The following is a 15,597-nucleotide window of genomic DNA, read 5'->3' as shown; positions in this document are numbered from 1 at the left end:
GTGGTGAAACAGTCAACAAGATGTGGTGGGTGGTCGAGTTGTTTGTCTGGTCCTCCCCTATACTGCGGACAGAGTCAGCGGTGGTGTGCTCTTCTGTTAGCGCCCCTGGCGGTTGAGCTGACTCTGCTGACTTATTTGGCGGGTCAGCAGCCGAATTCGGATCCGAGATGGGAATACCACGCAAGTGTCAAGGCCGTCGGTCCGCCCTCTTGTCCCGCAGGCTGCCTGCACCTGTCTCTGAGATCCCCACCATCCAGTTGCGTGCTGCCCTATGCCCATGGCCAGTGACTATTCCACATATCGACTTAAGACATGAACAAATGACTGCCTGAAGAAGCCTCTTCTCCCGTCGATTTCCTTATCCCTCGTTGTCACTTGGCACAAGTCCTGCGACTCAACTTGTCAACACAACACCGCCTTCCGCGACCTCCACCCACTGACTAGTGCACCCCTTTTGGCGATCTACATCCTCTCGCCTTCCTTCTGTCTTTCGGTTCGCGCCTCGCATAGTCCTTCACCATCACTCGCTCTCCGCGCTTCTCCTCGCTCGACAAGCCCGCGATGGAGCCAGTCCCTCCCGGGCTGTACAGCGGCACGACCCGCAAGCAGAATGTAGCTTGTGATGCTTGCCGCAACAAGAAGATCAGATGCAAGCGGCAGACCACTTCCCAGCGCGTACGTCGACTTCGGAACCGATCGGCCATACTGACAACAAGTGTGAACAATGCGTCAGCAAGGACCTGGAGTGCACGTCAAACTACATCGAGCAGCTGCAGAACAAACCGCGGCGTCCGCGCAGGTTCAAGAGTAACGAGGAGCACCCCAAGGAGCGAAGACCGTCCGACCATGAGCTGCGGTCGCCCGGCCCAGCCATTCGTCGCGCGTCAGCACCCAAGGCCCCGCAGTCTTCCCAGGGGTCTTCTTCCACTGGTAGAATTGGAATGGAAGAGTGAGTGTGAAAGCTGCGCCTCTTTCCTGTGCTGACCGCGCCCTTAGCGCCCTCGCCATGATTGCCTGGGTTACTCCACCGCGAAATTCCGCGACAGCCAAAGATCCCTCAGCGGGCCAAGTGGATCTTCTGCGGTATATGTTCTGTCCTGCTCCCGTCACACATCACGAGTGGCGGTACTCTGACGTGTCGTCGCTCGAGCAAGCGCGCGCTGGCACCTGCGATCTATGGGACGAGGAAGGCGGCGCACTCTGGGACGACGCCCCTAGCGCCGCACATCTCTCGCTGTGGGGAGGCGGTGAAGCCGAGTTGGCTTCGTGAGTTAGACCTAGATTTCGCGAACTGACATTGCAGAATGGCGATAGAGCTTATCGATACGTTCTTCGCCGTTGTGTACTCTCGGTTGCCGATACTGGACGCTCAGTCATTCATGAACCGATTTACGTCACCCAACACGGATCCGAACGGACCCCTCAACCCTGCACTATTGGCAAGCGTCCTCGCCTTCGGCGCAAAGTTCGCAGACCACCCTACCTTCACTGCGGACCGTGACGAGTGCGCCGCTCGAGATGCCGATGACGCGGACGGAAGTCGCAGCCGCAGGGGGTACTCACGTAGTCGGTGCCGCATGGCACAGCTCCTAGCTGTGCGTGCCCGGGAAGTGGCAGAGGTTCACAAGGCGTATCGCATTCCGACGCTCGCGAACGTGCAGGCGCTCATCCTTTTAGAGAACTTGTTTGGACGTGAGTGCGAATGAAGGGATTACGCTGACATGCAGAGGCTGCAATGACGAGACAGAGTGAGAAAGCTGACTGTGGGCATTCAACTCAGACAGCTGACAGCAGAATACCGAGCGACCTATCTCTCAGCTGCCGCCCGCCTCATGGATGAGCTCGAGGACCTTCCAATCCTGCATGTGGACTCCCAGCAGGACGAAAAGATCCGCACCCAGCTTACTATCCATCTTCTCGCCGGCTTTGAAACTGCCTTCTATCGTCTTCGTCCAGAAACGTAAGCTGTGTCTTCCTCAATAGTGTAGCTAACTCTCAGTTTCCAAGGTGTCGGCGATGTGGCTCCGCTGCTTTCCGTGGTCGCTGGAGGCGAGGAGGACGTAGGTGCTCTTCTTTTTCCATTGCTAACCTGCCAGATCTGGCTCGCTGCCGCCCGCATGGCCATCGCCGTGTACCGGCGGTTGAGCAGCGCTCTCGCGCAGCCGCAAGTGCACGCCAACGGCGTTCCATTGTCAGTCCTGCGGGACATGGTGCACGATCACTCGTCGTGGCGAGACCTCTACCTGTCCAAACTTGGCCTGCCAGTGCCGTGGCCAGAGGACTGGGACTTTAACATGACGGTACGGGCAGCGTCGACGGACATCCTGTACCATGCACTGTGGCTTGTGGCCGAACGCGCGGTCCGCGACTTCGGCATCCAGGAGCGCGAGGATAACTCTGTCACGGGCATGGTCGGCTTCGAGGTGACGCAGATGCGCGAGCGTCTGAAGCAGGAGGCGCTGCACAGCGCCATGCGCATTTCCATGGTGGCGGTGCTGAGCACGGAGCAGGGACATCTCCGGCTCGATCCGTAAGTTATCCAGCGGTTGGTGGAACTGACAAATCAGGCTCGCTCTGTGGCGCCCAATCTACGATGCGGGCATGTATCTCGCCCGTCAAGGACGCGACGAGTGTCTGGGCTGCTTCGCGGGATTGAAGCAGTACGCCGGCCCATACCCGCAGATGTGGGAGCACGCGCTGGAGATCGAGACGACGTTGATGAAGTCGAGCAACAGCTCCCGGTCGCGATGACCAGCGCGACGCGCCGAGTGTTCTCTCTGTATGTTTCCGGGCAACCAGCTTAGTGATATGTAGCGAAATGTACATACGTGTTAACTCTCTGTCCGGGTCCGAGTCGCACGCCATCAGTAGCACAGGAACAAGGTTCTCTTGATCAGCGATATCCGTGCGCAGCGTAAGCCAACCGTGAAGTAAACACCGAAGACACCGAGCCGATTACGGCGATAACATTGCCCTCTCCTGTGCATGCGCCGAGTCCCCAATGTATACTGGAACTCGGCATTCGTCGTCCACAGTACGAGGATGGCCAGGAAAAGGAGTAGTACGTGAGCAGCTCGTAACGATCGTCGTCCAGGTTCCGAGATGCAACCCAGGTCTAGGGTGCACCGGACGCCATACCGGACAGCCCGATTAAGGCGGTGACGTAACCCTACACTCGTCCACTCGCCGGCTGTGTCGTCCTCCCTGGCGGTCCTGAATCGATCGGCGATCAGCGTGTCAGCGTGTCAGCGCGTAAGACGACCGGTACGCCGTACGCCGAACACGCGTACACGCGAGCGAGCCGTGAGCTCTGCAGATTAGCGCCGTGGGTCTTCTCCGTCTCCTCCGCTCTCCGGCTTTCCCGCAGGTCTGCAGGGCTGGGGACGCTATTTCGGGCTACAGTCTGAATAGAAGGTTGCATCCGCAATCCATCTGACTTCCACCTGGCCAGCTGGGATTGTTGACATCTCACACATCCTCACTTCACCTCTCCCTCACCTACCTTACATCCAAACCTAATCAAAATGCCCAGCTGGCTGCATGCCTCGACGCCCGCCGCGATCAGCCTCGCGCCCTTCAACCCCCCTCTCGGTGTTTATCCCGAGATGGCGAGGGCCGAGCCCACCCTCCTCGCTATCAAGGAGGGTGTCATGAGCCTCTCCGGGGACGACTTCTCCGTCAAGGACCAGAATGGACAGACGGTCGTCAAGTGCAAGGGCAAGGCTATGTCCATGCGCGAGAGGAAGAGTGAGTACGCGAACAGCACAGCCACGAGGCCGACATCTACTCGTACCGCTGCTCCCATCCCCTTCTGAAGTCATCTGCCCTGGCAGAACGGACGCAAGCGTGCATTCCCCTTCAGACCACAATGCACTCACACGCTCCGCACCCATCGTGACCACTCGCTTCGCTCGTGATCGCTCGCTAACACGCAGTCATTACCGACCCCTCGGGCAAGGTGCTCTTCAACATCCACACGAAGATGATCGCGATCCACACGACGTTCGAGGGCGACGACGCCTCTGGCCGCGAGGTGCTCAAGATCCAGAAGAAGATGAGCATGGGTACCAAGATGGAGATCAAGTTCCAGAACGCGTCCGACAACGCCAAGGTCGAGCTCGACGTTAAGGGCGACTTCTGGGGCGGCTCGGCCAACATCACCCTCAACGACCGTCCTGTTGCGCACATCTCGCGCAGCATTGCCAACGTCCGCGAGGTCAAGTTCGACAAGCAGACCTACGCCGTTCAGGTCGCCCCTGGTGTCGACCTGGCCCTCATCGCCGCGGCTTGTATCTGCCTCGACGAGCTGAAGGAGGACGGCAAGGGCGAGAACTAGGTAGAACTAGGAAAGTCTGCAGTCTTGTTACAGTCCTGTTGAAGTGCAATACATGTTACATAAGTACCCTCTATGAAATAACCTAACACTCTCTCCGCTCAGGCAGCAGCGAAACGCCGCTGGCGCTCGTAGGCGCGCATCTCCTCGTCGAGGTCCGCCTGCGTCTTCTGCTTCGGCTTCTCCTTCTGCTTCCCCTTTGCGTTGGGGGGCGTGTCGACGTCCATCTTGTCCTTCTTCGCGCGGGCGACCTTGGCCGCACCGCCGGCCGGCGCCTTCGCGGCCGCCTTCTTGCCCGCCGCGCTCTTAGCGCCGGGCTTCGACTTGCCGAGGCGCGACGCGAGCACGTCGCCGGGGCTGCCCTTCTTCTTCAGCGCCGCACGCTGTTTCTCGAGAAGCCTGGGGTGTCAGCTAAATCGCACATGTCGGACAGCCGGCGGGTACGTACAGCTTCTGCTTCTGTTGCTCGCCCGCCTTGCCGCCCTTGCCCAGCCGCGAGAGAAGCTTCAGGCCAGGCGCCTTTCCGTCGTCCTTCTTAGGAGCCGCCGGCTTAGCCTTCGCAGCGAGCTTCTTAGGCTGCTGCGCCATCATTGGCGTAACTCGGCTCGTGATCGACGCGGGAGGAGCGACAGACGGGTGCGGATGCGTCGCCGGGAGGACATGGTGGACCGAAAGCGTGTGCGCTGTTGTCAGCTCGCTTCAGAACCGCGCAGCTAATATGAATGTATTCTCACTCACATCCATCAATCAGCTGTCCAGAGAACTGCTTGCGGACGCGCTCCGCGTCGGCGTCGGTGCCAACCTCAACGAGGAAGGTGCCGAGGAACACGCCCTTGCCGTTGTGCAGTGCGGTGACAGCGACGCTAGAGGGAGCAAGGCGCACCGGTTCCGCGACGAGGAGTTCCTGCGGATTGATCAGCGCATGTCCTTTCTTCCCTTGATGTTGTGGTCCGCTAGGTGTTGCAGCATCATGTCATCCGCCTTGCCTCCAGGGAAGACACCTTTGCAGCCACAGAAGCCGCGAAGCAAAGCCAACTTACAGCGAGATCCGGCTCGCGCACGTCCAGGGGCAGGCCGGAGAAGAGAAGGACAGAAGGCATGGCGGATCGGTCGATGTGGTCGCCGGTTGATTAGGTTGACATGAGCGAGACGCGCGCGTCGAAAGTCCAAAGATGACATTGTTGGCGGATCGAGCGGAAGCAAATCGGGCCGTGGTCTGGCGGGCGACGCGGGCGGCGCAGCCATGATCACCGATAGCGACAAATTCCTCTTTGATGGCGTCCGAGGGCCGTACAACTTCCAGAAAAACTCGCTGTGTAGGGGAGAGTAACAGTGAAGGTCTTGTTGTAAGGAGTGCTATAAGTGCCAAATGTGCGTGAATCTCTACCACGGAGGAGGAAGCCAAGATACGAAAGGCCCGCAGTAGTGTGTGTACTTGTATGGGCTTGCGGTGGCGAGATGAGATTTCTCGTGAGCCACAGATTGAGCTCGTTGCTCATATCAACTCCCCGTCCGCTCCCGACAATGCTCGCCTCAGCTCGATCGTTACACCAGCATTGATATGCATGTCAAGAAGTTGCCGAACAGAAGTCAAGCGACCACCGAAACCTTATTTTCCGTCGTTTTAATCCTGGAACGCGGTAGCCACGTGAAAGATCGGGACCTGGCTCTCAAGTCCGCTTAGCTCCAGCCTGGGCAATGTTCGCGATCCGACGCCGCCGTCATTTCCGCTTCCTCACATCTCCACAACAACAATCTACAATTGCTTGACCGCATCACAATCTGCTCGACCGTGTTTGTGTGAATATTGCTCACCCTAGCTTACCGATTCCTGTTGTCGTAACTTGGACCCGTAACCCGCGTCTCCTATCGCTCAACCAACCGCTACTCGGACATGTCCTCCTCCTGGCCACCCCAGCTCAAGTGAGTCACCGCAACAATTTCTCGGCCCGCGCTAACATCAAGGGAGTGGGTGCAGCAATGTCTCGCCAAAGCAACGTCGGCCAACAAAACAGCGGTTAACAACGAGCTGAAGCAGGTGAAACATCGTTTACATTCTTGGGCTGACAATAGATACTCTTCCAGGCCCACAAAGATGGCACAGTCAACACTACTGACTGGTCGAAAGTGGAGCTGAAGACGTGAGTGACGCTAGTTTACACAAAGCTAACAGTGCAGGTTGAAGCAGCAGGCGACGCGCACTCACATCGCCACTCCCACCAACCACTCGGCTTTGACTTCCTACGCTTCCTCACCGTCGCACACCCCCACAGGCGGCTACCTCAACAGCAATGGGCAAGGAAGTGGCTACACTAACACATACGCTACCTCTCACACGACGGCTCATACGACTACCCCTAACAAGAAGAACAAGAAAAACAACAAGCGGAAGCAGTAAGTCGACGATTGGACGACTAGCAGCTTATCCTCAGTGACAACCCCACTACATCGTCCTTCCCTTCCGCGTACACATTCGACACTACCGAGCAGGATGAGGCGAAGGCGAGACGAGCGGCGAGGTTCCAGAAAGAGGCTGAAGTGTTTAGGAACGGTGGCAACGAGCAATCAGGGCCGCACTACACTCCTGACGCCGACGCTGATCTGGGATCCAGAATAGCTGGTATCGGGCCCTTGCCGTCACAGGTAGGCAGGAAGAAACTCAAGGGCAAGGTGGGATTTGGCTACACAGAGCCTGAGCCAGAAGTGGACCCGGTAAGCGGATCGATCTCGACGTGCAGCTGACGACGACAGAACGTGATCAACTGGGACAAGTACACGATCAAGGGGACGTCGACGAAGCTAGAGAAGTCGTACCTGCGACTAACCTCGGAGCCTTCCCCTGCTGATATTCGACCGCTGCCTGTGCTCAAACAAACCCTGCAGCTTCTGAAGCAGAAATGGAAGCAGAATCACAATTACGCCTATGCGCTTGACCAGTTCAAGAGTATGCGTCAGGATCTGACTGTGAGCCAAAAGTGGTACTCAGCTAACAGCAGGTGCAACGCATCAAGAATGAGTTCACGGTCGAGGTGTACGAGATCCACGCGCGGATAGCGCTGGAAGCGGTGAGTGAGGGTGCTCTTGCCTCAGGCTGACCTTCTCAGAAAGATCTTGGCGAGTACAACCAATGTCAGTCCATGTTGCGGCAACTGTACGAACTCGGGATCAGTGGTCACCCGAAGGAGTTCCTGTCTTACAGGATCATGTACCTCCTGCACACCAAGAACATGTCTGGTAAGTCCGCGGCCAGTTCAAAGCCGTAGTCCATATCAGCTGAACTAACACACAGATATGACGTCTCTCCTTGCCGCGCTCACACCGGAAGAGAAGGAGGACCCGGGTGTGCACCACGCTCTGCAGGTGCATGCGGCGCTGGTGACGTCGAACTATGTGCGATTCTTCAGATTATTCCTGGAGGCGCCGAACATGAGTGGCTACATCATGGACCACTTCGTAGAGCGAGAGCGCGCTCAGGCGCTGGCGATCATGTCCAAAGCGTACATGACGCTGCCTTTGCCGTACCTAACGAAGACGCTGGCGTTTGAGGACGACGAGGAGACGGATCAGTTCCTATCCGCGCACAACGCGGCCGTGTACACGAACACGCGAGATCCGAAGGATCCCTGGAAGCCGATCGCTCTCAGCGAGCGCGTGTGGGACTGCAAGAAGGCGCACGGCGCGTGTGTCCATGCCACGCAGCAGTATCGCGTCGTCGACCTCAAGGGTCAGGTCGACTAAGGCTTTCAGGTCTGCGGATATGTCGACGAAGCGCAAAGTTATCTGGGTTGTTCCGATCACGATCGCCCGGGCGGCAGTTTCTGTCGGTTCGGTTATCAACACTCACAACGCGGCGCACAGCGTTCTATAACAGGCCCTGCGTATCAGGCGGCAACCCATACAGGCATCCGACTGTGCGAGGGGGACTCACGTGTTGGAGGAGATCAGGAGGGACAACGCAATGGTAAGACTCACTCACATCTGTTTGGCTTTCTCTTCTCTCCTCCTTACTCCACCACATCGTTTTCTTCACCACCCCTAATTGTTGTACTTGTTCCCGCACTAGACGCTCTCTCTCTTTCTGCTCAGCGGACGATGGAGCTGCTTATGCATCCTACTTCATATAAGATCATAATATACATTACACCAGAGCGACATATCGATTCGTCCAAGAATTCCTTGAGGGCTGGAATCTATAGAAACTGCCTACTCCTCCCGAAAAGAACTACACCAATGTCCGGTGGTTTCTAGATACCCTGGGTGTCGGCTGAGCGACTGCCAGGGAACGTATTATTGCTACAAGTTTGATAGGGGCTTAGATCGTTTTAGTTACTTGGCGTTTGGCGACCGTGACCAATCGCAATCTGATTAGATAGCTTGGTGGGAAGCCGGCGTAGGGGCGATCCGCGGTCCGGCGATCGTAGAGCGATCGGCGACTGCTTGGCTTAGTCGGCCAGTCGCGGCCCGTCTTGGCGCTCCCATTGTTCACATTCTTCGGCTTTCAAAGTCCGTTGAGCTTCTGATACTTCTGACGTTTCTTGCTACTTTTGCTGTCTTGTCGCTTTGCTGTAGTCGTACAAGGTGGGGATAGATGTCGTAATCAGAGGAACCGGAACACACTTTGGTCCTTCGTCACGGGGCCGAAGCCCTGCCAGACGGCGCACTGGTACTCGTCGCCTTTCCATGCGAGCGTCTCGGCAAGCGTGAGGAAGCCAAGCTTGGAGTGGAGCTTGGTGACGACGTTGGAGAAGCGGGGGTAGATGGACACGAGGCCACCGGAAGGCTGGTTGAGGAACCAGAGCTGGAGCAGGGTGCGCAGCGTCGACTGAGGGCGTCAGTTTGTCTGTCCAAGAACGCCGAGCATGTCAAGGGATAGCCAAGAATGGCCCGAGGGGATGTAAAAGGAGAACACGAGGTCAAATGAGGTCAAGAAGTGTGGGATATCGGTCTGATTACCGAAGCATTGGTCATCATAGGCACCGACGAGAATCCGTCGGAGACGCAGAGAGAGAGCACAGGAACTGCGACGAAGTGATTTCGAGAATGTGGTACCGCATGGTGCACTCCCGATTAAGATTCGTGCCACCTCGTTATCACGCGTGCTCCGCAGAGGCTCCGCCCTCGGCCTGCCTCCACACCTCGGCTTTCATCCCGGCGCCCGGCAACAATGGTCATCGCATCCCCGCTCTACCCAAGCGCACCATGTGGTCCACTCGCCGCGACCTCGGCTCCCGAGCAGGCCAGCGGCGCCGACATGCATGGCTCCATGCTCGGTGGCCAACAATGCGCTACAGGAAGGATACGCTGCACCGTTGCACATGTTCTTTCTTCTTCATCTCTCACCGTCTCGATCTCTCTCTTCACCAAAACTCATACCTCGCAGATTCGGCCCGCCACTGCACCGCCCGCTCCACACGGACCACGTCACTCACACCACTCATCTCCACTCATTCTCCGCTCGCGCTCGCGGTTCTCCCGTGCTCACCCAGATCTCGCAACGGATCGATCCGGGATATACAGGTTTCAATGGTATGGTACAGTGGTGCAGCATTCTCGGGCTCGGGCTAGAACATGATTGGGGAAGAAAGAACGCGCAAGGATGCACTCGGAAACGGTACTCACAGTAGCTACGCCCATACCCATGTAGGTCGGGTCGACGACGGCGCCGAACATCCACGTGTTCTCCTCGGCTTCTGCACCGGGGATCCACGTGCGGAGTGTCTCGCGCTCTACGGGTTCGAGGATGATCAGACCGACGATATCGTTGAAGTTGCTGCTGCGGCGAATCACGTTGTATCGCCAGCCGGGTTGGCCGTGACCAGGGAGGGAGGTCTGCTGGCCGACGCGAGCTTGAATGCTTGCGCGAAGCGTTTGCTCGTCGGTTTCGGGGAAGGGAGAAGGGGAATAGGAGCTGCTGCTGGAGGGGAGAGAGGCGAGGGAAGCCGCGCTAGAGGGATAGCTGCTGTGCGCCGAGGAGGGGAAGGAAGGCGCGTTGTTGGCGAGCAGCTTCGCAATGAGTTTGCGTCCCGCTGGCCGCGGAATGGAGCTCACAAGCTGCACCAGCCTTGACACGTCGCCCTCCTGGATCGACGATACGCAGAAGCCGCGAGGCATCGGGAGGTGCGGCATAGGCGCGGGCCGGATCAGTGCCAGCAGATCGCGCGACTCCTCAACTGCTGGCGGAGGCGGCATCATCATTGCTCCACTCGGCGCCGACATGTACGGAGCCATGAAGGGCGTCAGTGGGGGAGTCTGGATCGGGCTGGGCACAAGAGGCGCCAACTGCATGTCGAAGTTGACCATCGACGGCGTGTGCAGACTGGGGCTCTGCGGGGACAGCGTCGATTGCCGGAACGGCGTCGTCGGCAACGGCACGAGACCAGCGGCAGCAGCACTCAGCAAAGCGACGCCTTCCTCATCACCGGTACCCGCGGACATCGAGGACACATCTGGAAGTAGAGACTGTTGCATCGTCTCCATGTGCTCCAGCGACTGGCCCGGTACGAAACCCTCGTGCGATCGAGACAACTGGGGCGTTGGCGGCTGTTGCCCGGCGTGGCCAGTCTGGACCGGCATGCCCGGTTGACTAAGCTGGTACGGTTGGGAGGCCACTGGTGGCTGTGGCTGCTGCGCTTGTCCGAGGTGCGCGTATGACGTGCCGTCGTAGGGCGCGTACAGTCCAAGCGCGCTCTGATCGTCATCGTCGCAATCGTAAACACCACCCCTTCGCATGATGGAGACGTGCCTAGGGATCCTCGAAGCTGCGAATGGACGGAATGGAGAGAATGGGCTCAGGCGCTGTTGGAAGGGCGGCTGGTCATAGTCGTTGTCTTCCCACTCGAGGGTGTCGAAGCTACCGTCCAGTCCCACGTCGAAACTGTCGAGGCCGAAGGCTGACGCAGCTGATCGCTTCTTAGAGTTGATGTTCTCTGGTGACGTCGAAGGGATCGGAAGGGTTTGCGACGGCTTCGGCAAGTTGCTGGAACTTGGGGGAGACGAGGTCGAAGGGGAGGGGGATTGGGCGGAAGAGGGGGACGACAATGAAGAGAACGGAGGAGGAGAACAAGAAGAAGGAGAGTAGGGGAAGGACAGGTAAGTGACGTTGGACTCCAGAGCCGATGAAGGTGCACAGGTAAGTGTCGATGAGGTCGTGGTCATTGTTGATAACCGCTCAAATGAAAAGATGTTTTAATTCGCTCCAGACTCGACTCGCGAAGGCGATTGAGGGCTAAAAGGCGAAGACCGCAGACCTCGAAAAGTCGCCGATAGAGTGCTCAGGGTGACAAACAGGAGAGAGTGAGGGGTATCGGACCAAGCGAAGGGAGTTGAGGGCTTGTCGGAGCAGTGGAGAGAGATAAAGGTCTGTGGAGACTCGAGTTGAAGGTACGAAAGCCAGTGGCGATGCTCGAGGAAGGGTACCGAGCTCAGGACAAGCAGCTGATGATCGGAGGTTTGGGCCTTGCAGCGTTGAGTGTATGCGAGGTCTGCCGGTCTTGCTCCGAGATTTGCGTAGGCTTTAGATAACTCCAGCCAGTGGGCCGGGCAGTGCACTGATGTAACCGTTGAACCGATGCCGGATCCAGGATACGCAGTAGTTAGGGAGTATGCAGGAAGGTGCGCGATTCCGACAGGTGTCGTTTGCCGAGAGCACAGCGCTGGAAAAGATGAGTTGTTAAAAGCCAAACGAGCCGTCGGTCGAGCTCAATCGAGTCAGGCTGTCGAGCGGCGCGAGCCGTCTCGTCGGGCTGACAAGGGTGACGAGGATGCGAGGATCAGGACCGGGCTGACTGATCAAGCGGACGACCGCCGAGGGTCAAGGGCTTGGGGTTATGCGTAGATCGCGTAAAGAAGGAGAGATCGAGGAGGCGAAGCACTAGGCGGAACAAGGATGATCAGTGGTGAATCAGAGGGTTCAGACGAGAGACGAGCGACGAGACGGAATAGACGCGCGCACGCACACGCAATCCAAGGCTTGCGGCCTGTGACTTCAGCTCATGATGCAGCCTTGGCTATGCAGGCGCCAGGCGCAAGACGGTTCAAGGCGGAGCATCGCGGGGCAGTGACCGCTTGAATGAGCCATGGTATGAGGGAGGGCACAGGCATTTCCAGGCATGAGAGGGAAGCGGCGCGCCTGTTCGGCTTTGCAAGCGGCAGAGCAGAGGCGGAGGAGAGCGAGGGGAGCAGATCAATCGAGATACGCTCGGTGCATTCACTAAGACCTGTGCTGGTACCCTTGGGCTGGTTGGGACAGTCCTCTGTTTCGTTCGGTAGAAGACGGCGACACGGGCAATGACCAGGGCAAGGGCGACAAGGGCGACATCGGAGAGGAACAGGGGGAACGAGGGTATGGAAAGAGGGAGGCGCATCAGACGAGAGGATGGTGTCATTGCGGGGGTGTGCAGTTCCATGTTCCATTCAGGCCCGAAGCCGAGAGAGACGGACAGATTGCAGAGGGGCCAGAGGACCAGAGCGGAGGATGCGAGGAAGCGCCCCCGAGCCCCAGCCTCGGGGCGGTGAAGCTGCAGCCTTTCAGCCTGAAAGATAATGGAAGCAATGATCCGGAGGGGAAGCGAGCGGAAGCGTTATTTTCGAGCTGAGATGGCAGATTGATTTCCTCGATACATCCGGGGCCCATCGGACCTCTGCGTCTCGTCCCCTCTGCCCTCCGAGGCGGCGAGCGTGAACGAGGGTATCGATGAGGGTGCCAGGGCAATCAAGGCATAAGACGGAACATGCACCAGGGCCTGCACGTCACTTATTCGTTGAAACATGCCGCAGGTACTGATGTTAATCTACCAACCCTCACAAGCCACAGGCTGTTGGTCGCCATGACCTGTCCAGGTTTGCAAGGGCGGTGCAGCAGAAGGAAAAGAACGAAACCACTTCTTCAGCTCCTCAGCCGTCGGGCTCGCGGGCAAAAGGCGCTAGCGCACTGGCGCACTGGTGACAAGCCTTGGCGTTGCTCGCTCGGAGCGGCGTACGTGAAACCGCGTCAGCCCTGGACCTTGACCCCTCGACCCTGGGCTGGGGATCTCACAAATACCTGGGATTCCTGGCGACATACGCGACAGTCTAATGCAGACTACGCGAGGAAATGACCATGACTTCCGGATATCTCTGCTTTGGATCGTCAACCACAAAAGCATTCCAGCCATGCTGGCACAAAACTCATCGCAATGCAAGTCAGCATCATCTAACAGGCGAACATTCCTGTGCTTAATAATAGACGGCCGCAACTGTGTTTAGACGACGGAACGCTACGTCGGTACTAAGCCCGTGATAGACGACGCCGGCGACGCGCGTGCTGGCCGGCGAGGGGCGCTCGTTTGTCAGACAGGCAGGGGGCTGAGCGATGAGTGAGTTGTCTCAGACATGCCTCAGATGCCCGACGGCGTTGAACGCCCCAGGCTCGCTCTAGACTCTTAAGCTCGGCGCTAGCGAACAGCACTGCGACGACCTCCGGATAGTTGCTCCGCATCCACCCGCAGACAAGCGCCGTGCCCGATTCCCCATGCGCCAGCGCGCCAGGCGGATGTAGTCGACCTTGCACACCTTCCGTCGTTGGGTTATTGACCTCTTACAGCACCGTGACGCATGGGGTCGCTATTGCCTCGGTGCTAGCGTACAAGATCTCTTCCGCTGAGTCAGACGTACCGGGTTTAGCGGCAAGTTTGCCAACTCCATCTTGCCATTCCCATTTGCAGGTTAGATCTGTCATACTTTCAACAAGTAATTCCTGGGCATTTCCCGGTACATCGGGGAAGTCTGAACACCCATTGGCCACCCATCAGTGCACGGGACACATCCCGCAGAGTTCCCCGACGTCCCTTTGGTCTCCACTCTATAGCTCTACTTCCCGCGCATAAGCGGGCAAATGCAGCGGGCTCATGCCTGTGGGGACACTTGCGGGACGATCAAGTATCGCCTTCTGACGACCTAACGGGTCCCTCGCCTTCTGACGACCTAACGGGTCCCATTGATCTTCATTCATCATCTGGCAAAGCGGCAATAAGCACAATGGTGGTCACGACAGCCTCGGCTCACGTCTCCAGCTTCTGTTGCAGCCCGTCGTGGCCGTCTATTGATCGACCTCCAGTCGGTCACCGAGGACGCTCGATCTACTTTGTTCCAGCTGCACGCCTCATGCCTCATCTCACATGCATCTCACAGTGCGCACGACGTTGTCCCCAGTATCACCACAGCACGCGTTCCCAATGCTCAGATTATCTGTAGCCTCGTAGCCCGCGGGCAGGAACCAGCAACAAGGCTCCAGGCACTGGCGTCACTGTACCAAACGTCAGAGCGTCCGAACAGCGTGGTGCCTATACCTAAGGGACCAGGCATGACAGGGCCGAAGGGTTTATGACGATCACAGAAGGCCACCCTGCGCTCCAACGGGACCCACCGAAGCAGTGAGGCAGAGGAGCACGCACGCGCGCAAGGCGCTTAATGTGCATACAGCAAGGCGATGCAGGATAACGCGGGCGATGCAAAGCCTATCTTTGGATTTGAGAGATTTGAGATTTCCTCTGGCGTCTTTCTGGCTTGAGCCATGAATTCAGTCGTAACGAAACCCCGTCAATTAGCATGCGCGGCGCCAGTAGCCAAGATACGAGACATGTCAAAGAGATATGAGTCACTCATTAGCTTCTGCTCTTCTGACAGACCCCCGATGCGCCAAGGCTCTAGGCGTGAAGGCCGCGCGGCTCGAGGAATGCGGCGGAGCAACTCTTCTGGCTGAAAAAAAAGTTCAAGACGGTCAGGGCAGTGCGTCCAACAGCGCCTCCCCGTTTGCGCTCTTTCAGCATTTCGGCGTTGTTGCATGTTGCAGCGCTTTCTCGTACACCTCGCATACTTGCGAATTCCGCGTGCCGTGTGCCTCCTCGTATGCTCGTCGTATGTTGCCGGGCTCAGGGTCCCAGCATACAGGCAATTGGAGCCAGGGCGCAGTGACCTCTGCCGTGCCGCGTTCCTGGCCACGGGGTCCTGGAACGTATCTGTTCCCTGCCGATCCCTCCATCTGGGAGCATCCAACCAGTCCAGTCAACCACCAGCCATCCGCAGTGTTATCACGCACCGCGGTACAGTCATCTCCAGTCAGCTATTCCTGGCGACAGAGGCTAGTGTATGAGCTGAGTACTGGTCACCCCTGCGCTAGAAGTTTGAAGGCCGCAGACCTCCGAACTGGGTCCCCGGTCGATCATGCCGAATCAGCTTGCTATCTCGGTCGAAGGGGCGTACAAGCAGGGAATGGCCGTGCTGCAAGC

General features: G+C 58.0%; 5 protein-coding genes across 5 annotated transcripts; 3 read left to right on the top strand and 2 right to left on the bottom strand.

The window, feature by feature from the left end:
• Positions 1–561: 561 nt before the first annotated feature.
• A1Q1_03564 (uncharacterized protein) lies at positions 562–2,534 on the top strand (the record flags this gene model as incomplete). Its single annotated transcript, XM_014323362.1, has 6 exons — positions 562–675; positions 717–949; positions 997–1,266; positions 1,304–1,692; positions 1,792–1,960; positions 2,000–2,534. The coding sequence occupies 6 exons, from the start codon at positions 562–564 to the stop codon at positions 2,532–2,534; spliced, it is 1,710 nt and encodes a 569-aa protein (XP_014178837.1).
• Positions 2,535–3,524: 990 nt separating this feature from the next.
• Positions 3,525–4,336, top strand: A1Q1_03563 (uncharacterized protein; the record flags this gene model as incomplete). Its single annotated transcript, XM_014323361.1, has 2 exons — positions 3,525–3,747; positions 3,936–4,336. 2 exons carry the CDS (start codon positions 3,525–3,527, stop codon positions 4,334–4,336), a joined length of 624 nt encoding a protein of 207 aa, XP_014178836.1.
• Positions 4,337–4,434: 98 nt separating this feature from the next.
• On the bottom strand, positions 4,435–5,433 carry A1Q1_03562 (uncharacterized protein; the record flags this gene model as incomplete). The annotated part of the gene is made up of 4 exons (XM_014323360.1): positions 4,435–4,732; positions 4,782–5,016; positions 5,072–5,237; positions 5,374–5,433. 4 exons carry the CDS (start codon positions 5,431–5,433, stop codon positions 4,435–4,437), a joined length of 759 nt encoding a protein of 252 aa, XP_014178835.1.
• Positions 5,434–6,227: 794 nt separating this feature from the next.
• A1Q1_03561 (SAC3/GANP domain protein associated with nuclear localization of protein) lies at positions 6,228–8,071 on the top strand (the record flags this gene model as incomplete). Its single annotated transcript, XM_014323359.1, has 6 exons — positions 6,228–6,256; positions 6,512–6,727; positions 6,880–7,045; positions 7,085–7,297; positions 7,438–7,567; positions 7,623–8,071. 6 exons carry the CDS (start codon positions 6,228–6,230, stop codon positions 8,069–8,071), a joined length of 1,203 nt encoding a protein of 400 aa, XP_014178834.1.
• An 859-nt stretch (positions 8,072–8,930) lies between these two features.
• A1Q1_03560 (uncharacterized protein) lies at positions 8,931–11,488 on the bottom strand (the record flags this gene model as incomplete). Its single annotated transcript, XM_014323358.1, has 2 exons — positions 8,931–9,155; positions 9,953–11,488. The coding sequence occupies 2 exons, from the start codon at positions 11,486–11,488 to the stop codon at positions 8,931–8,933; spliced, it is 1,761 nt and encodes a 586-aa protein (XP_014178833.1).
• Between the last annotated feature and the right edge of the window lie 4,109 nt (positions 11,489–15,597).

Source organism: Trichosporon asahii (genome assembly GCF_000293215.1).
Source record: "Trichosporon asahii var. asahii CBS 2479 unplaced genomic scaffold scaffold00056, whole genome shotgun sequence".
NCBI classification, from domain to species: Eukaryota; Fungi; Basidiomycota; class Tremellomycetes; order Trichosporonales; family Trichosporonaceae; genus Trichosporon; species Trichosporon asahii.
The sequence above is the reverse complement of the archived record's forward strand: the minus strand, read 5'-3'. Positions and strand labels throughout refer to the sequence as shown.